Source organism: Lissotriton vulgaris, chromosome 3_1, assembly GCF_964263255.1.
Source record: "Lissotriton vulgaris chromosome 3_1, aLisVul1.2, whole genome shotgun sequence".
Taxonomy (NCBI): Eukaryota; Metazoa; Chordata; class Amphibia; order Caudata; family Salamandridae; genus Lissotriton; species Lissotriton vulgaris.
In genome coordinates, this window is record NC_141689.1 from 729,037,481 (window position 1) to 729,059,020 (window position 21,540).

The following is a 21,540-nucleotide window of genomic DNA, read 5'->3' on the forward strand; positions in this document are numbered from 1 at the left end:
TTTGTCGAGGAAGGGGAAGACTGGCACCCCTGACCTCCGAAGGTGTGCTCTTAACACAGCCATCACTTTCGTGAACACCCGAGGGGCACTGGTGAGACCAAAGAGGAGTACAGCAAACTAAAAATGCCTCTGTCCCACCACGAACTGCAGGTAGCGCAGGTCCAACACCACCATCCAGTCCCCAGGGTCAAGAGCAGACAAGACGTTGGCCAAGGTGAGCATTTAGAATTTCTCCTTCCGGAAAGCATGGAAAGGGTGCAGATCTAGAATAGAACAAAGGCCTCTGTCCTTCTAGGGGACCTGGAAGTAGCAGGAATAACAACCACATCCTACTTCTGGCACAGACACCCTCTTGATAGACCCTTCGGTCAAAAGGGCTGGCACGGCCATGAATGTTTTTATTATGTAATTTCATTGCTGATGTAAAGCGCTCTGATACCCTCGGGTGGAGCTAGCGCTATATAAAACATTCAAAATAAATAAAATAGAATGAAAGGTAGGGCATATCCACGCAAAACAATTTGCTAGACCCACCTGTTTGATGTTAGGGTCCGCAAAGCCAGCAAGAATTATCGGATCCTGTCTCCCATCGAATGAATGTACTCCACTAAGGGAACACTAAAAGTGTCTGGAAGGTGGGGCTGCAGCGGGGGTATGGTAGGTGGGGCGGTCCAGTGACTTTGGCTGTGGGAACCATGGCCTTGATTGTGAAACTCGTGGCCACGTTGATGGGGTTAAATTGGCATATGGTATGGGATACCTCTGCTGAAGCTGCAAAAAGAGTGGTGGGGCTGATGCAGCTGGGGAGGTGGGGTAGGGAAGCACAGGGAGAGTGCTGTGGCCCTTCTCTCCTTGAACTGCTAGAGTTTGGAGTCTGCCTGGTCCCCAAACAGTCATCTCCCATCAAATGCCCTGTCCATGAGGGACAACAACTGGAAATTGCCCGAAACAACTGTTGGCCATGGTCAAGCATGGCGGCTAATGGCGACACTGGTGCCAATAGTCTTCCCAATGAACTCAGTGGTGTCCAAGCCGCATTGAATTCTGAACATGGGCACGTCACAATCGTCCTGAGCGAGGAGAAGTAATAGATCTTCAGGAACACATGGGAGAACTTGAACCACAGAATCCCTAAGGGTGTAGGAATAGAGCCCCAACCGGAAGCTGGCATTTACCGATTGAAGTGAAAGCTGATAGACAAAACTCTCCACCCATTTTGGCGCACCAAGGGGAGCTGGCAAGGAACAAAAGAGTTGGAGCATGGCCTTGCAGAACTCTTCAATTTGTTTAGGAGTGGCAGTCAGCCCCAGAAGCTCTGGCTGTGCTGGATGGAAAAAGCTGAGGGATCGGATCCGAAATCGAACACCTTTGAGACAGAGATCACGAAGTATGGCGCCACCATCATGCGTCTCGTTGCAGAGTCGCCTGGAGCTTGGCGATGTAAAATGTTGCCTTGTGCTCTCGTATGGCCTTTGGGTACACAAGCATGCAGTCTCTGCAGGACTTAGAGTCATGGCTCGACCACAGGCATATTTGATGAGACTATGTCACATATATATGCAACAGTCCTTACAGGGCGTAAAACCTGTCGTTTGGGAAGTTACATGTCCATTGCATGCTGAAATTCTTCTTTTCATGGAGTTAATGGTTCAAAAGAGACGAGAGAAAGCTCTGAATCTGAGTGTGGTGGCGTGGAAGGAAGGAACTGGCATCACCACGCCTATATAAGCTCTTCATGTAAGTTCCGGAGCACAATGGGATCAGTGCAGAGCTGCATGGTGCTACCTAAAAGCACGAGAGGTAGAGCTAAAAAGTTTCAGAATTAAGTCTGATGCGTGGGGAATATTCGAAAGGTGAGGAATCTGAGGCTAAAAGTCTGTATCAGTAAAGAATACTTGTAGAGAAGATTAGAGGGGGTTGAAAGTAGAGTGGGTCAAAAGCTGTGCAGAGAGTTGAGATGAAAAGGGCACACGGTGAGGGAGGGCAAAAAGTGGAAAGAGACAAGGAGTGCTGGAAGGGAGCGTGAGGAAAATTTCAGTGAGAGAAAGAATGTCAAAGTGGGTTGGGGATAAACTTCAGGGCAATGAAGAGGTGTAAAGGTGGAGGGGAGAGTGGAGAAATAGTGAAGAGTGAAAGTGCAGGAGGGCTATATGGGAGCATAAAGAGGCATGAGAGAAAGTGAACAAAAGAGGGAGAAAGTTGAAGAGAGAGTTGAAAAGGGAGTACCGGGACAGCTATAAACTAGTGAAGAACAAGCTACTTACCTTCGGTAACGATATATCTGTAAGAAACAATAGTTAGTATTAGATTCCTTACCTTAGAATATCCCCAGGTGTCAGACTGGATCCGGAAATTTTTGCGTAGCAATACCCCTGCGCGTCGTTAGGCTTCGTCTCTGGCTCCACGTCCGTCGTCGGCGTCGTCTGCGCCGGAGTGACGTCGTCGCAGTACTTAGACGCCGCCCATGCGCGCTGACGTCAGTTCTTAGACACAGCTTTTCCGCGCCAGATACGCAGAGCCATGCTAGAACCAACACTGGTGCCAAGAAACTAGGGCCCTGAAAGGGGGTGACCTTAACCCTAGGTATCGGTTCGCAGAACGGGGAGGATGGGTGGGGCGGTAAGGAATCTAATACTAACTACTGTTTCTTACAGATATATTGTTACTGAAGGTAAGTAACTTGTTCATCTGAAAGAAACAGGTTAGTAATAGATTCCTTACCTTAGAATAGATACCCCAGCAATACCAACCCCGGTGGTGGGTCTGCGAACCAATACTTACACCAGAAAGTCCTGGAGGACGGAACGGCCAAAGAAGCCATCCCTCCGGACTTGACTGTCCAGGCAGTAGTGTCTCGCAAAGGTGTGCAGCGAGGCCCACGTAGCCGCCTGGCAAATGTCCTGCAGGGGGACTCCCCGACCCAGGGCAGTAGTAGCCGCCGTGGCCCGAGTGGAATGGGCCCTCAGCCCAACTGGAGGCTCCTTTCTAGATAAGGAGTAGCACGCCTTGATGCATAAGACGACCCACCCAGAGATGGTCCGCTTATGCACCACCCGTCCCTTCTTCGCACCCACGTAAACAACAAAGAGTTGGTCATCCACCCGGAACTGGCGTGTGCGATCCATATAGAATGAAAGCGCACGTTTTGGGTCCAGACGATGGAGCCGCTCTTCATCCTTTGAGGGATGCGGAGGCGGGAAGAAGGAGGGCAAGGGGATGGACTGCCCGATGTGGAAAGCAGAGACTACCTTGGGCAGGAAAGAGGGCCTTGTACGCAACACCACCTTGTCCGAGTCTACAGATAGGAAAGGAGGTTTGCAAGATAGAGCCTGGAGCTCACTCACTCTCCTGGCAGAGGTGATGGCAACCAGGAAAGCTGTCTTCAAAGTGAGAAGACGGAGAGGACAAGAATGAAGTGGCTCAAAGGGAGCGCACATCAAGAAAGTAAGAACCAGGTTCAAGTCCCACTGAGGGATCACAAAGGGGACAGGTGGAAACATGTGTGTGATGCCTTTCAGGAAACGAGTGACAATAGGGGACTTGAACAAAGAAGGCTGATCAGGTAGCCTTAGGAAGGCGGAAGGGGCAGAAAGGTAGCCCTTGACAGTGCCCAGAGCAGAGCCCTGCTGGGCAAGAGAAAGAAGGAAGCGAGGAACCTCAGAAAGAGGGGCAGAAAGAGGATCCACAGCCTTTGCTGTGCACCATACCACAAATCTGTTCCACCGGCAGGCGTATACCGGCTTTGTGGAGGGACGCCTGGCTGCCAGAATAACATTACAGACTTCAGGAGGCAAGTCAAATGGCCTCAACTGCCGCCGCTAAATTTCCAAGCATGGAGATGGATACTGGACAGGTTCGGGTGGAGGACCGTCCCCCGCTGCTGCGACAGAAGATCCTCCTGAAGGGGCAGACGGATCGGGAGACCGACTGACATATTGAGTAGCTCGGGATACGAGTACCTTCGAGCCCAGTCCGGAGCCACAAGGATGACTTGGGCCCGGTCGCGCTTGATCTTCTTCAGCACTCTGGGCAGAAGTGGTATAGGCCGAAAGGCGTATAACGGACCGCAACTCCACTCGCAACGAAATGCGTCGCCGAGCGAGTGCTGCCTTGGAAATTCCAACGCGCAGAACAGATGACATTGCGCGTTCTCTTCGGTGGCGAATAGATCTAACCAAGGCTCTCCCCATTGAAGAAAGATGCCTTGCGCCACGTCCGAGTTCAGACGCCATTCGTGATCCATCGAGCACCTTCGGCTGAGTTTGTTCGCCCAGGCGTTCAGAGAACCTGCCAGGTGTTGAACCACCAGGGTCACGCTCTCATGTTTCAGCCACTGCCAGAGGCACAGAGGGTTCAGGACCCCACACCGCCCTGTTTGTTGCAGTACCACATGGCGGTGGTGTTGTCCGTGAACACCTGCACTGCACTCCTTCGGACAGAGGGGAGGAATGCCTTCAGTGCCAGACGAATCGCCCGCAGCTCCAGAAGGTTGATATGGAGCCGGGACTCTGCCGGAGACCAGAGGCCTCTGAACTCCGCCTCTCCCAAGTGGCCTCCCCAGCCCTGGAGGGACGCGTCCGTCACAACCACGTGCTCCGGTTGGTGAAGGGAGAGGGATCTGTCGTTGACCCAATCGTGGTCCGTGAGCCACGACTGAAGCTGTCTCGCAGTGCCCTCCGAGATCAGGACATGGTCGGACAGGTTGCCCTGATGCTGGGCCCACTGAAACTTCAGGTCCCACTGCAGAGCCCGCATCCGCCAACGGGCGTGATGCACCAGAAGGATGCAGGAAGCCATCCGCCCCAGAAGCCGCAGCGTCAACCTGACCGAGACTCGAGATAAAGGTTGGAAGATTGGGATGAGAGCCTGTATATCCCGAAACCGCTGTTTGGGTGGGTAAACCCGAAACTGCGCCGAGTCAAGAACCGCTCCGATGAAAAGGAGCTTCTGAGAGGGGCACAGGTGTGACTTCGGCACATTGATGGAGAACCTCAGCTGGTGCAAAAGGTCTGCCGTCGTCTGGAGGTGGCAGCTGACTGACTGGGGCGAGCCCGCCTTCAACAACCAGTCTTCGAGGTAGGGGAAGACAGAAACCCCTAACCTGCGCAGATGAGCTGCGACCACCGCCATCAGTTTCGTGAACAACCGTGGGGCGCTGGTAAGGCCAAAGGGGAGCACGGTGAACTGAAAGTGCTCGTGGCCTACAGTGAACCGCAGGTAACGCCGGTGGGCCGGCAGGACGGGGATGTGAAAATAAGCGTCCTGCAAGTCCAACGCTATCATCCAGTCTCCAGGGTCTTGGGCAGCCAAGACTTGAGCCAAAGTCAACATCTTGAACTTCTCCTTCCGGAGGAAGCCGTTGGCGTTCCGTAGGTCCAAAATAGGGCGTTGGCCCCCTTTGCCATTCTTGGGCACCAGAAAGTAGTGGGAATAACAACCACACCCTACTTCTGGCCCAGGAACGCGCTCGATGGCCCCCTTGGCCAAGAGGGCCGTAACTTCCTCCTGTAGAAGTCGCAAGTGGTCCCCCGACACGCGGTGGTACTGCGGTGGCATGGCTGGAGGGGAAGTCTCGAAGGGGAGGGAGTAGCACCTTCGGACGATTTGCAGCACCCACCTGTCCGATGTGACAGTGCACCAGTGGGAGAGGTGATGGCAAACCCTGCCCCCCACGGGCGTCACATGGGCCTGAAAACTCGGACTAGGAGGGTTTTGAGGCGGATGCTGCAGGGGTAGGTGTGGACTGGTATCGCCATTGTCCCTGACCCCCGCCACGGCAGTTCCAACGTCCGCCACTGCGCTGGGTGGTAGTCTGCGGCCCGTGGCTGGCTGGACGTGTGGGGGCGCCCCTTCCTTAGCCACGAAAGGAGCGAAAGGCAGCCGTTAGCTGGCGCGGGGCCGAGAGGCCCAAGGACTTGGCCGTAGCCCTGGAGTCCCTAAAGCGCTCAAGCGCATGGTCTGCCTTGTCTCCAAACAGGCGACGGCCTTCGAAACGGCATGTCCATAAGTGTGTTTTGGACATCAGCCAAGAAGTTGGCGGACCTCAACCAGGCGTGGTGACAAATCGCCACCGTCGTTGCCATCGCTCTGCCCAGTGAGTCAGTAGTGTCCAGCCCACACCGGATGGAATAACGTGCCGCATCTCGACCCTCTACATGGGCTTGGCCGAGTTTAGCCCGGACCTCCACCGGGCATTCTGGCAGCACGTCCGCGACCGTATCCCACAGAGTGGGTGTAGCGGCCCAAGAGGCACGCAGTGTTGACTGACCGCAATCCTAAACTGAGGGAGGAGAATACTTTCTTCCCGTATTGCTCGTGCCTCTTGGATTCCCGATCGGGGGAGCCTCCGGGAATGCGGTCTGGGAATTAGAGGCCTGGATAACCAGGCTCTCGGAGGTGGGGTGGGTAGACAGAAAGCAAGGGTCACCCGGAGCCGGGCGGTGGCGCCTGGCCACGTTCCTATCCACAGGCTGACCTGTAGCGGGCTTGGACCAAGTGCCCAGAAGAACGTCTGATAAGGCCTCATTAAAAGGCAGCAGTGTCTCGGCCGAGCTTGACTGCGGTTTAAGGACCTCAGTGAGGAGGTCAGTCCTCACGGCCGCGACGGGGAGCTCAAGGCCCAAGGCCTTGGCCGCCCTCATCAGCACCACGCTATATGCAGCCCCTTCCTCCGTAGCCACGCTAGGAGGGGAGACAAAACCAGTGTCGGGCGTAGTGTCCAGACCACTGACTTCCCCAAGCTCTCCTGTACAGTCCGCAGAAGACTGACACTCACGTGCCAGAGGGTCCTCAGACCCCTCCCAATCGCCCTCGTTACCCATCGCCTGGTACTGAGGCTCAAAGGATGGGGCCGGGTCATAGAAATATAAATCTCCAAATGGCGTGGGATATGGCGCCGGACCCGAATTGAGGGTAGGATCAGGGACGGCGTCGTCCTGGGACGGCGCCGGGGGCGACACCCTTGGGGCCGGCGTCGGCGAGGTCGTGAGGTCAACCGGCGGCAACCCGGATCTGGAGCCGGATCCAGTGGGGCCCTGCGGCGTCGGGATCGAAGTCGCCGACGGCGCCGAGGCCGAAGCACCCGGCCCGCTGGGGGACCCAGTCGGGGCCGCTTGGCCTGAAGGCGCCGAGGAACCCGACGGAGGAGTGAGCGACCTCATGGCCGAGAGGAAGACCTCGATCTCCTCCGGCGTCACGTGATGCCTAAGGACCGGCGAGTATGGAGCAGGCCGCGACGCCCGTGGCTCCAGCAGAGCCGTCTGGGCGGTGTCGCCCGAACCCCCGGCCGCATCGCGCGAGCGTCGGGTTGTCATAAGAGCGATGTTGCCTCTTCGACTTCTTGTGCCTCTTACCTGAGGACTCCGGCCCGCGACCGGTCCCTCGATCTCCTTTCAGACCGGGATCTCGAGCGGCGCGGGGCGGACTGCCGAAGCTCGAGTCGCTTACGGGACCGCTCCCGTCTAGCTTTAGACGCCAGGGCCCGGCAGTCGGAGCAGGACTTGTCGTCGTGTGGTCCAGGCCTAGACAGTGCAGGCACCGGTGATGGGGGTCGGTAACCAACATCAGTCGGTTGCAGTCGGCGCAGGGCTTAAACCGGGGCATCCCTACTGGCACGTCGGAGTCGATAGACTTCGAAAGTAGATCAAAAGGATCGTAAAAAGTTAGTCAAAAATTGACTAGGGTACACCCTTTTCCAGATCTGCGCTTGCTTGCGCGGAAAAAAGAAGAACTTACGTCAGCGCGCGAAGGCGGCGTATAAGTACTCCGACGACGTCATCACGGCGCCCATGACGGACCCAGAGCCGCAGACGACGCCTACCGACGCGCATTGGTACTGATACGCAAAAAAATCCCGGATCCAGTCTGACGCCTGGGGATATTCTAAGGTAAGGAATCTATCACTAACGTGTCTCTTTCAGATCTAGAATCTGCACTAGGTTGACACAGTTAGCAACCCCTTAGGCCGTTACTAAACATTTTGTGAGTAAACTCACACACAATCCCTTTCTGTAGCTGCTTGCAGTACGTTAGACTACCATTAGAGGTCCCTCGAGTCACACAAAATTCCATTCTACAGCAGGTTGCAGTACCTTAGGACGTGTTCCTAGAGGTCCTCTAAGGAAGACATAAGTCCATGCACTTAGCTGGCTTTTGCACCTGGGATAGTTACTAGGCCACCCCCACCGCCCCCCACCCCGCACTCCCCCACGCGCCCCCCATTATCAGGAATGCCAGGAAATGATAAATAGAGCGGGTAAATGGAACTGAAAATTGGATGGAGAGAGGACAATAGGGAAAACGGAGAGGGAGATCAATGCTAGAATTGATGCTGATGTTGAAACGGATAATGGGGACAAGGTGTGTAGAATACTTCGTTATGCTCATCGCCGAAACCTGTTGGGAAAATATATTTTTCCAGGAAATGCCATGGGCATGATGGACAGCCCAACTAAAGAAATGACAAACTGTTAAACCATATGGGAGTCAAGTGAGGGGGTTGACCCAAAGCCAGTTCTCCTGCAATATTACTTCTTAATGCTTTTTTTAAGCGTTCATGAAATGAGGTCTTAGAGAAACTACAGTTGTCTGTAAGGAGATCTGAAAAGGAAAATGAAGTAGAGTTTAAATAAAGCTAAGCAAAGTGAGAATTAATAATGAAAAAGTATTCTTTCCCTAATAAATTAAGCTAAAAGGCATAGGATTTAACAGGCTGCAGTGCTTTCAGAATACATTTACATTAAAAACCATATGAAATTAGACGAATTTCACAAAAAATCAAATATGTATATATAGTACCTGCCCATCTCTGCTAATTTGTACTTTCTTATTGTCGTTCCATGGGTTCACCAAATGGTGTGCAAACTGAAAGGGAAGGCTTTCTTTTCTGATCCATTCCACCTTGAAAACTCCCCCTAGGCCCGTTGATCCCCAGTCCTGACTTTTCTCTCGTCCAATTTCTGAACACATTCTTGCAAAACCCTAAATCAAAAACATTTAAAAAGGAGGAAAATATTTCTCTTTAACCACAATGCAGACTTTTTGATTGCTAATATTTCACAAACAACAGTATGATTGATGAACTAGGTATTTACCTTCTGGTGGATTCCTTACCATAGAATATTCCCCAGGCGCCAGAATGAATCCAAACATTTTCACAGCGATGCCCTTGCCTGCCACTAGGTAGCGTCGTGCAGTTCTACGCGGACATTGCTCCTCGCCGGAAGTGATGAAGCGGAGCCATATATAGGCACAATCACTGCACGCCAGCATCAGTTTCTTGATTGACTCTTTTCGTGCACTCAGACGTGAAGCAAAACACAATTGGAGTTGCCAAGGTACAGGTCGCTAATTTGGACCTTTTTAGATCATAAAAAGAGGCTAGTCCACAGAACAGGGAGTAGGATGGCAATGAAGAATCTGCAGTTAGAGTATCCACCACAAAGAGTGTTACAGAAGGTAAACTTGTTCTTCTGATGGAGACTTCTAACAAAAGATTCCTGACCTTCAGACTAGATACAAAAGCAGCATCTCTTCAAATTGGAGGGTGTGTGGCGTGGACTCAGACCAAAAAAATCTGCCGGAAGGAATAGGCAAAATGCCCTTCCAGTTGGATCAGTAGAGCTTTATGAACGTGTGTACTGAATCCCAAAAACCATGCAACCAGTGCGCCAACCTATTGGTAGGAGGCTGGCTCTAGTGGAATGGGCCCTTGGTCCTTCTGAAGCCTGTTTCTTGACATGTGCTTAGCCGATCTTAAGGCATATGACTATTCGCCACCACAGTGTTTTTCTGAACCACCTTTCTTTCTTAGCCCCAGAGAACAGCACAAAAAGCGGATTGTCTACCCAAAGGTCTTTGGTGTGATCAAAGCAAAGGCTTAAGGCTTATCGGATTATTGGAGTCTCTCCTCCTCCTTTGAGTGATTAGGTGGGGCAAAGAACAAGGAGGGGGTGAGGGACTGCTTGTTGTGAAAAGGCGTCCCAACTTTATGTATAAAGACTTCCATGGTCCTATTTGCCTGGAAAAAAGATGGTGATGGGTGGCTGCATAAAGAAAGCCTGGAGCTCACTCGTGACAAGTTTAAATGATCGCAATGAAGATGATGTGTTTGAGACTCAGAAAACGCAAAACGAAACGCAGCTCTGCATCGGCTCAAAAGGGGCACACACGAGGAATTAAGAACCAAATGTGGCATCACGAACGGATTAGGAGAGACCACGTTGCAAACCTTTAATAAAGCACATCACATTAAGTATTTTAAACAAGGACAGTTGGCGAACAAATGCAAAAAGGCTGAAAGGGCTGCCACATAACTTTTAATGGTGCTTACTGCAAGACCTTGCTGGGCCATAGAATTAAAACAATCAACATCCAACAATTTGGCTTGTGAAGGGTTCCTGTTGCTTACTCCATTCTAGTTGTGTTTCAGCCAGAGTCCAAAGTCCTCTATTCTCCAACTCTCCAAGATGACCTTTGTATGCCAGTAGGGACACATCCGTTACCAATGTCAGTTCTGGGTGTGGAAGGAAGAGGAGTCTGCCACTGGGCAGATAGCAGTCACGTAGCCACCGCTGCAGATCTCAGCAAGTCTCCACTGAAATCTGGATGGCATCAGAGAGGTTTCCTTGGTGCTTGGCCCACTGAGACTTCAAATCCTACTGCAGAATGGACCAATAGGATGCATGAAGCTAGAAGGCCAAGAAACCTCAGAGCTGTTCTCATGGATATCCAGGACTTAGGAGGAAAATTGTGATCATAGTTCGAAATTCCTTGAGCCATTGTGAGGCAGAAAAAGCGTGGAATGGCACTGTGTCCAGAAAAGTTCCTATGAAGGGAAGCCTATGTGGAGAAGTCAGGTGAGACTTCGGCCTGTTGATCAAGAAACACCAATGAAATCAGGAGGTCTGCCATCATCTGGAGAGGGTGTACAAGTCACTGTGGAGAGCTGCCTTAAACAGCCAGTTCTCGACTTAGGGGATATCTGTGATCTCCAACCTCTTCAGATGGAAAGTGACCACCATCATCATTTTAATAAACAGCCAAGGGGCGCTGGTGATGCCAAAGGGGAGCAATGCAAACTGAAAATGCCTCTGGACTACTTTGAACCACTCATAACATCTTTGAGGCTGCACTACTGGTACATGAAAGTAGGCATCCTGAAGGTCCAAGGCAAACATCCAGTTGCCTGTGTCCAGGCCAGGCAGAACGTGGGCCAGTGTAAGCATTTTGAATTTGTCCTTCTGCTGGTTAAGATCTAAAATAGAATGAAGGCCTCAATCCTTCTTTGGCAAGAGAAAGTATTATGAGAAACAACCTGGCCCTATTTCAAAGCCTGCACTCTTTTGATGACCCCTTTAGACTTGTATGAACTTTGTGATTTCTTTCAGTGTCCCGCAACATAGAAGCTGCTGGTTCGCCTTCAGATGCACAAGGACACATTCTGCATACGTCTTGGAGTCACACCCGAGCCCAAACACCAGAGGCAGACCTCATGTATGCCTATCATGGATATCTGTTTCCGACAGTTATGGCATGCTTTGAACTATGTATTCTTTGATGAGGACATTGTTCCCTGGCACACTGGAAAACGGAATACAAAAGAATTTGCCAACCAATGAAAAGGGAGAAGAGCTCCAGAGCGGAGGTGGAAGTCACAGAAAGAAAGCACCTAATGACGCACAAGGAAGGTGCTTATTTGAAGTGATGCTCCATCACTTAAAAGACAGAACTACGCCAAATGAGGAGCTGCATGACACCAAGTAGGAGCGCACAGTAGCACTGCTTGCTGTGGAATTTGCATGATCCAGTCTGGTGCTGGGGAATATCTAAAGGTGAGGAATCTGCGATTAGAAATATCCATCAGAAGGAAATAAGTTACTTACCTGTAACTCCAGTATTAGAATCTTTCATAAATTCACATGCTTGAATCATTCCCCGCCTTCGAGAAGGGAGCCCCCGGTATCCTTAAAAGCAATGTCCTATTAGACATAGAACAGAGGGCCCAAGGCCTCATTATTTACTAACCTATCACTGTCCCTATTTAAAAAAGGACCAAACTTAGAAAACAACAAATCAGAAGATACCACCCTGTAGAACCTTCCTGAGTGAAGCTCCAGTCCCTCAGACTTTCCAAGCACTAGTGCGTAAAAGGACAAGTTACTTACCTTCGGTAAAGATATATCTGTAAGAAACATTAGTAGTGATAGATTCCTTACCTTAGAATTACCCCCAGGCGTCAGACTGGATCCGGAAAGTTTTCGTCAGCAGTACCCCTGCGCGTTGGTGCGTGGCGTCGTCACGTCCGTCGCTGGCATCGTCGTCGCCAAGACGCCGTCGCGGGCAGTACTTAGACGCTGCCCACGCACGCTGACGTCAGTTCTGTACACTACTTTCCACACCAGGAACACAGAGCATAGATGACATCACTGAGACATGACATAAACCCGCAGACACTAACACTAAGGAGGAACAAAGAGGGAGGAAGAGCAGGCTGCAACACCATGCAAGAAACTGACCACTGGTGCATTGAAACTAGAGCCCTGAAAGGGATAATTTCGCAGAACGCTGAGGACGGGTGGGGCTGTAAGGAATCTATCACTACTAATGTTTCTTACAGATATATTGTTACCGAAGTAACTTGTCCATCTGAAAGAAACACATAGTGATAGATTCCTTACCTTAGAATAGATACCCCAGCAATACCAACCCCAGTGGAGCGTCTGCGAACCAAGATCACACCAGAAAGTCCTGAAGAACAGAACGGCCGAAGAAGCTGTCTCTCCAGACTTGGCTGTCCAGGCAGTATTGCCTAGTAAACGTGTGCAGCGAGGCCCACATGGCTGCCTGACAAATGTTTTGCACGGGGACACCACGATCCAATGCAGTACTGGCTGCAGTTTCTCTAGTGAAATGAGCATGCAGCCCCACCGGAGGTTCCTTTTTAGCCAAGGAGTAACAGGCTTTGATACATAAGACGACGCACCGGGAGATAGTCCTCTTATGCACCGCCCGACCTTTCTTGGTGCCAACGTAGCCAACAAAGAGTTGGTCATCCACCTGAAACTGATGTGTGCAGTTGAGATAAAAGGAAAGCGCATGTTGTGGGTCCAGACAGTGGAACCAGAAGGTGGGCAAGGTAGTAGTCAGCCCAATGTGAAAGGTTGTAACAACTTTTGGCAAAAAGGAAGGACGAGGCCTGAGCACAACCTTGTCCGGCTGGACCAACAGAAAAGGAGACATTCAAGAAAGAGCCTTGAGCTCACACACTCTCCTAGCGGTGGTGATAGCAACCAGAAAGGCAGTCTTCAAAGTCAAGAGACGAAGAGGACAGTTATGAAGGGGCTCGAAAGGAGCAATCATGAGATAAGTAAGAACCACATTCAAGTTCCACTGCAGCATCACAAATGGAAAAGGTGTGTAATGCCCTTGAGAAATCTATTTACAACAGGGGACTTAAAAAGAGACGGCTGATCAAGGAACCTCAGAAAAGCTGAAATGGCAGAAAGATAACCTTTGATAGTGCCCAGAGCAGAGCCCTGCAGGGCTAGAGAGAGAAGGAACAAAGGACCTCAGAAAGAGGGGCAGAAAGGGGATCCACAGCCTTTGTTGTGCACAATGGCACAAATGTGTTCCACCTGCAGGCATATACCACCTTAGTGGAGGGACGCCTGGCTGCCAGAATGACATCACAAACCTCAGGAGGCAAGTCGAAAGGAATCAAGTACCGCCGCTTAATCTCCACGCAACGAGGTTCAGACTGGACAGGTTCGGGTGGCGGACCGTCCACTGCTGCTGCAACAGAAATTCCTCCTGAAGAGGAAGTCTGATCGGCGAATCGATGTTCATACTGAGTAGCTCGAGATACCAAACTCTTCGAGCCCAGTCCGGGGCCACAAGAATAACTTGGGCCCGGTCGCGCCGGATCGTCTTCAGCACTCTGGGTAGAAGTGGTATAGGTGGAAAGGTGTACAACAGACCGCAACTCACTCACGGCAAAAAGCTTCGCCGAGCAAGTTCCGCCATGGAAATTCCAACGTGCAGAACTGCTGACATTGCGCATTCTCTTCTGTGGCAAATAGATCTAACCAAGGCTCTTCCCACTGCCGAAAGAGACCTTGCTCCACGTCCGAGCGAAGACGCCATTCGTGATCCATCATGCACCTGCGGCTGAGTTCTTCCGCCCTGGCGTTCAGAGCACCCACCAAGGAAATGCCTTGATGTTCCAGCCATGTCCAGAGGTGGAGGCTCTCCTGACGTAGGGTCCACGACCCCACCACGCCTTGCTTGTTGCAGTACCACATGAAGGTGGTGTTGTCCTGAACACCTGCACTACTCTCCCCTTGACAGAGGGAAGGAATGCCTTCAGTGCAAGTCGGATCGCCCAAAGCTCCAGAAGGTTGATATCAGGGGCAGCTTTAGGCTCATGGTGGCCCTGGGCAGGGAGCGTAGATAGGGGGCCCCGGAAGAGGAGGTCCGGGTGGGGCGGAGCCCCCCGGAGCTCAGGAATCCTGAGCTCCGGGGGGGATCCGCCCCGTCCGGACCCCCTTTACCGGGGCCCCCTACCTGGTCATCTAACGCCTTTTCTGGACGTTTTATTAAAACACCGTCCTGAGTCAGGAAGGTGTTTTAATAAAACATCCAGAAAAGGCGATAGATGACCAGTACCTGCGGCTGCTCCTACCCTTCCGAATTCTTCTCAGAACGATAGAATTTAGGAGGAGGAGGGTATTGTGACAAACAACGTGAGGGACTGGCACAGACGGCTGCAGTGCCAGGGCCATGACAGGGGCCCCGGACCCACAGCCCCCCACAGAGAAAGAATCGGTGCTCTTTGCCTGGAAACATTAATATCGATACCATATCGAAAATGGTGTCTTACCTAGTGCATCAGCAGTACTCTGGCCGGAGGATTCTCCATCTTTAGGTTTCCCTTGGGTGATAAAGTTCAGGATTGCTCCTTCCTGTGACGCTACGAAAGCCTGCTGAGCCGCCTTTCTCTTTCGTTTCGAATAACCAGATTTGTGTACTCAAATTCTCTTCATTTTGCTTTCAATGGGTGCGTGAATGTTGTGTGCCCCCTATCCCACCAGATATTAACTATGACTATTGCGCTAACACCAGTACTTTATAATAACTATAGATAAACTTGTAAGACGACTCGCCCGCCGGGAGAGGAAAAGGTTAAAGTTGCTTTTGCGCAAGAGTAACAGGGAATGAAAGGATGGCGGTGGCCGTGGCTCATATACGCCTGTACCAGCGGGCAAGCAGTGGGTAGGGAAAAAAAGAAACCAATCAGGAACCTGGAGGAACGCAGGCGTGGAGGCCAGTGAAGAGGGGGGGGTCAGGGTGTTTGGAAGTAGAACCGAGCCGGAGGCCGCCAAATCCCTGCCACTGGGGCCGCCATGCAAATATTTATCCATCCTCGGAGAATTATTATATTAAGGATATATATCGGTTTGGTGGCCCCTTGCAGGTGCACAGCTTGCACATGCCTAAGGCCTCCCCTGTTGATATGGAGGCTGGACAGGTTTGGGTGGAGGACTGTCCCCTGCTGCTACGACAGAAGATCCTTCAGAAGAGGTAGTCTGAACGGTCATTGATGGCCAAGAATCAAATGGGCCCTGTCGTGCTTGATCTTCTTCAGTACTCTGGGCAGAAGTGGTACAGGCAGAAAGGAGTACAGGAGGCCGAAATTCCACTTGCAACTAAAAGCGTCGCTAAGCGAGTGCTGCCTTGGAAACTCCAACGCGCAGAACTACTGACATTGCGCATTCTCTTTGGTGGCGAATAGATCTAACCAAGGCTCTACCCACTGCTGAAAGAGACCTTTCACCACTTCCGAGTGAAGACGCCATTCCTGATCCCTCATGCACCGGAGGCTCAGTTTGTCTGCCCTAACATTCAGGGAACCTGCTAGGTGTTGAACTACCGGAGATATGCCCTAATATTCCAGCCATGTCCAAAGGCGAACAGCCACTTGACATAGGGTCGACGACCCCACCCACCCTGTTTGTTGCAGTACCACATGGCAGTGGTGTTGTCCGTGAACACCTGCACTACTCTTCCTTTGACAGAAGGAAGGAATGCATTCAGTGCAAGACCATTTGCCCGGAGCTCCAGAAAGTTATTGTGGAACCGGGACTCTGCCGGAGACCAGTGGCCTCTGATCTCCGCCTCTCCCATGTGGCCGGCACATCCCAGGAGTGACGCATCCGTCACTACTGTTAACTCTGGTTGGGGATGGGAGAGGGATCTGCCTTTGAACCAATCCTAGTTTGTGAGCCACGACTGCAACTGTCTTGCAGTCCCCTCAGAGATCTGGACGACATTGGAAAAATTCCCCTACTGCTGGGCCCACTGGAACTTCAGATTCCACTGCAGAGCCCACATATGCATCTAGTATGATCTACCAGCAGGATGCAGGAGATCATGAGGCCCAGCAGCCTCAGGGTCACCCTGACCGAAACCAAGGATAAGGACTGAAAGATTGGAATCAGAGCCCGAATATTTCAGACTCGCTATTCGGGAGGATAGACCCGAAACTGTGCCGTGTCCAGAACCGCCCCGATGAGGAGGAGCTTCTGAGAGGAAATCAGGTGCAACTTCGGCACATTGATGGAGAACCTCAGCAAATGGAGGAGGTCGGCCGTAGTCTGGAGGTGGGAGACGACTGTCTAGGGCGAGCCCGCCTTCAACAACCAGTCGTGGAGATAGGGGAAGACTGAAACCCCTGATCTGCGCTGATGAGCTGCAACCACCGCCATCCCTTTTGTGAACAACTGAGGGGCATTGGTGGCCAAAGTGGAGCACATTAAACTGAAAATGCTCATGGCTTACCGTTAACCGGAGGAAACGCCGGTGGGCCCACAGGACTGGGATGTGGAAGTAAGCATCCGGCAAGTCCAGTGCTACCATCCAGTCTTGTGGGTCGAGAGCAGACAAGATCTGAGACAAAGTGAGCATCTTGAACTTCTCTTTGCGGAGGAAGCGATTTACGTTTTTGGAGATCTAAGATAGGACGCAGGCCCTTGTCCTTCTTTGGCATCAGAAAGTAGTGGGAATAGCAACCACAAGCTACTTCTGGCGTCAGAACGCAGTCGATGGCCCCCTTGGCCAAGAGGGCCGCAACATCCTGCTAAAGAAACACCAAGTGATCCCCGACATACGGTGGTATTGAGGTGGCGTGGCTGGAGGGGTGGTCTCGAAGGGGAGGGAGTAGCCCCTTCTGATTATTTCTAAAACCCACCTGTTCGATGTGATGGTGCGCCAGTGGGGGAGGTGATGGCGAAGCCTGCCGCCCACTGGCATCTGATGGGCCTGAAAGTGCGGACTAGGAAGGTTTGGAGGCAGTGGTGGCCAGGGTGGTGGTGGACTGACCCGCCCGCTGGCCCCTCGGTCCGTCCAGGGCGGAACCCGCGTCCGCGGCAGGATGGTTGCTACGCAGGCTTGTGGCTCTGTTGCGAGCGCCCCTTCCGGTGCCACGAAAGGTGCGAAAAGCAGTCTGCGGAGGAGTGCGGGCTGCGGACAGCCCCAAGGACTTGGCCGTAGCCCGTGAGTCCTTAAACCGCTCCAACGTGTGGTCTGCTTTGTCACCGAAGAGGCGACAGCCATCAAAGGGCATGTCCATAAGTGTGTTTTGGGCATCCCCGAGAATTCAGTGGTCCTCAACCAGGCGTGGCGTCGAACCGCCGCCGTCATTGCCATCGATCTGCCCAGTGAGTCGGCGGTGTCTAGGCCACAACAAATCATGAACTTAGCTGCGTCTCTCCCCTCTGAAACAGCCTGGGAGAGAGCTGTCCGGGTCTCCTCCAGACATTGAGGCAGCACTTGTGCCACCGTATCCCACAGAGAGTAGGAATAACGGCCCAAGAGGCATGCAGTGTTCACGGACCGCCACGAAGTACTGGCGTAAGAAAAAATCTTCTTTCCGAACTGATCCAGTTTCTTGGATTCCCTATCCGGGGGTGCGGAAGGGAAGGCAGTTGAGGAAGCAGAGGCTTGGACAGCCAAGCTCTCAGGGGTGGGGTGTTGCGAGAGAAAAATGGGGTCACCCGGAGCTGGGCAATGGCGTCGGGCCACGTTCCTATCCACAGGAGCCCCTGTGGTGAGCCTGGACCAAGTGCCCAAAAGAACGTCAGAAAGTGATTCGTTGAAAGAAAGCAGCGGCTCCGCATAAGTAGCTGCTGGCTTTAGCACTTCCGTCAGGAGGTTAGTCCTGTTAGCCACAGTAGGGAGCTCGAGGTGTAGGGCCTTGGCCACCCTACGCAACACCACAGAATAACTAGCGCCCTCCTCCGTAGCCACGGTAGGAGGAGACAGCATGCCAAGGTCTGGTGAGGTATTCAGACCACTGGCCCAACTCCTCTGTCCAGTCCTGTTCAGACTCACAAGCAGCTGCAAGAGGGTCCTCAGACCCCTCCCAAGCCTCCCCTTCCTCCTCAGGCTGGTGTACAGGCCGAAAATAAGGATTAGGGACATGGGGATAGAAATCCCCGAGCGGCGGCGAAAAGGGCATCAAAAGACGTCGGGCCAACGCAGCTTCTACTTCGGGGATGAAATTGGGGCCGACGTAGTCCTGAGGAGCGGGTGACCTCATAAGTGGTGCCGTCTGGGTCGAAGTCGGTTGAGGTGTTATAAGGTCAACCGGCGTTGACCGGGATCCAGGCCTGGATCCAGGGGGGTTTTGCGGCACCGGGGCTGGAGCCACCGGCGGTGAAAGGCGAGGACCCACACTCGGGACCGCGGGGCCCGAAGGCGCACCGGTGGGATCCGACAACCCAAAGAGGCGAGCCATGGCCGACAGGAATTCCTGTATCTGGGCTGGAGTCGCTGACAAACCCGGAAAGGGCGGGTAGGCCAGCGGTGACTGCATAGGCACAGCCGGAGCTGCAGGGGATGCACCAACCACACCCTCAGCCACGTCATGCGACCGGAGAGGGGAAGTCGGAGAACGGTGTTGTTTCATCGGCTTCTTGTGCTTCGCCTTACCTGACCCTGAGTGCGAAGAGTTTGATCTCTAAGACGGATGGTGATGACTCCGCACACAGTCAAGCGACCTCCCTCGGGACCGGGACCTCGAACAGTGCGGGCCGACTGCTGGGCTTCCAGCAACTTTTGGGACCGCTCCTGCAAAGTTTTCAGCACCATGGCCTAGCAGTCGGGGCACGACTTGGGGTCGTGGTCGCGCCCCAGACATAAAAGACACACGCGGTGTGGGTACGTCACTGACATCATTCAGTGACTGTCCTCACAGGATTTAAAACCGGGCATCCTAACTGCGCCTTAGGAGTCGAAGACTCGATGAAAAAATGGAGACAAAAAGCCTCAAAAGGTCAGTCAAAAATTATGGGGGTTCCTGCTCATCACGGATCTGCGCTTGCTGGCGTGGAGAAAGAAAGAACTGAAGTCAGCGCGCGTGAGTGGTGTCTAAGTAGCGCCCGCAACGTCATGTCAGCAACCACGACGCCAGCAGATCGCACAACGCCACCTACCAACGCGCAGGGGTACTGCTGACAAAAACTTTCCGGATCCAGTCTGACGCTTGGGGGTAATTCTAAGGTAAGGAATCTATCACTATGTGTTTCTTTCAGATATAGAAATAACTGAGAAACTTTAGGTGAACCGCTCCAGGGGAGGTGGGTGGGTCACATGTGAATCTATGAAAGATTCCAATACTGGAGAACTACAAGTAAGTAACTGTTGGACTTGGCCCTTTTAGCAGGGTCATCCCTGAACTTTTTGCCTTCCTCCTGTACTTTTTCTGACCTGTTGTTGGATGTTTTATGACTCTGGGCACTTTACCACTGCTGATCAGTGCTAAAGTGCATATGCTCTCCCTATGGTAAATTGATGTATGGTTTAGTGACTCCAGGATTGTCTGGTTTGGTTTACTTGTCAGACCTTAGTACAGTGCACTGAGTGTGCCCAGAGCTTTTAAATCACATGACGTTGGTGGGCTTGCAGCACTGGTTGTGCCACCCACAGAAGCAGCCTGTAAAGTGGGTCTCAGGCCAGCCATTGCAGAGCCTCTGTGCAGTCTGGTACTGCCATGTTGACTGGGTAAGTGCACCCACTTGCCAGTCCCTAAACCTTCCCTTTTCTGCATATTAGTCACTCCTATGGTAAGCCAAAGGGCAGAGTGCATTGTAGTTAAAAGGTAGGACATGCCCTGATGTGTGTGGCCTGTCCTAGTGGTGAATTACCGTCATATTTGTTTTTCACTATTGCAAGGTTACCTGTTCCCTATAGGCCAGAATGGGCAGTTTGATTATAATATCTTATAAACCTAACTGACTCCGGGAACTAGGTAGAAATTTGAGTTTAGTATGCCTGAACTCAGAATGATAAAATACATCCTTTAGTGAAGTTGGTTTTAACATTCTGTGTTTGAAAATACCACTTTTAGAAAGTAGGTATTTTCTTGCCTAACTATCCAAGCCTGCCTCTGCTAGGTTGTGTATTTCTTGTCTGGAGTTTGAGTGACAGGGGCTAGGGGATTCCAGGAGAGAGGGTGAGTCACCACAGGGCTAAATAGACACATCTGCATGTAGAGTGAGGGGAGAGGAGTTACACCTGAGACCTGAATAGGGCTGTGCCTGCCTTCCGCAATGCTGGCTCCACCTCCTGTAGTGTGTCTGATGTCCCTGGCCCACACTGTCAAATGAAAGAAGGAGTCTTGTCAACAAAGTGCTCCAGGACTGCACAGGACTGGTTTGGACTGGGTACAGGACCCTCTGCGTTCAGAGGACAAAGGATTTGCTCGTATAAATATGGGGACGCAGACCCCAGAACTTTAGATCACTTTTGGGAAACAAGAAGAACCTTTGCTGAGGAGAGGAACCAGAGAGAAACTGAAGGAGGAGACTATCCCTAAGCTGAGTGCTGTTTGGGGGATTGGCCTGCAGTGGTTGCCTGGCTGCCAAAGAAAGGAACTTTGTGCTATTTTCATCAACTTGTAAAGAATCTCCAAGGGCATGGAAATTGAGCTTGCCTCCTGCTAAAGTCTCAGGGATAACAGACATCACCACCCAGCTGCCTGAGATCTTTGGAAGTGCCTACTATTGTGCTGGGCCTTCTGAGGGACTGCGTGTCGCAAGGAGCTGGAAGAAGCGTGACGCCGCCGTAGCCGCATAATTTAAGAAGGGTGTCACCGCTGTCGCATCGCAGAAGCGTCTCGCATCGCCAGAGAAGAGTGTTGCCGTTGCAGCAGACCCTGTCGCATCACCGGAGAAGCGTGTCGTCGCCGCAGCTGTCCTACCGCATCACCCGAAGAGCCTCGCATTACCGGAGAAGCGTGTCGCAGGGCCTGTCGCGGTTCAGAAGATTTGTTGAGTTACTGTCCGGCCGTGGGGCATGCACGCATTGTTGTCGCATCAAGGAGAAGATGCCATTTTGTTGCATTGCACCAGATCTTCATCGAATCACGGTGTGGCAGGTTGCATCGCACGGAAGCGCAATAAGAAACAGACGTATCACCTCCCCATGCAGAGAAGAACCGACACATCACCGCCCCCTACGCAGCAGTAGGGAAACGACGTATCA

The 21,540-nt window shown here is 52.2% G+C and overlaps 1 protein-coding gene across 8 annotated transcripts in view; it reads right to left on the minus strand.

Annotated features, from left to right (window-relative positions):
* YTHDC2 (YTH N6-methyladenosine RNA binding protein C2) overlaps positions 1-21,540 on the minus strand; it is a 1,208,271-nt gene that overhangs the window by 118,247 nt on the left and 1,068,484 nt on the right. For 7 of the 8 annotated variants that reach the window (XM_086961045.1, XM_086961046.1, XM_086961047.1 and 4 more), the window contains one exon: positions 8,797-8,979. The exons of the other annotated variant lie outside the window; for it this stretch is intronic. In XM_086961045.1, coding sequence (XP_086817171.1) covers positions 8,797-8,979 — 183 coding nt within the window. The remainder of the gene's footprint in view (positions 1-8,796; positions 8,980-21,540) is intronic. 8 annotated transcript variants of the gene reach the window in all.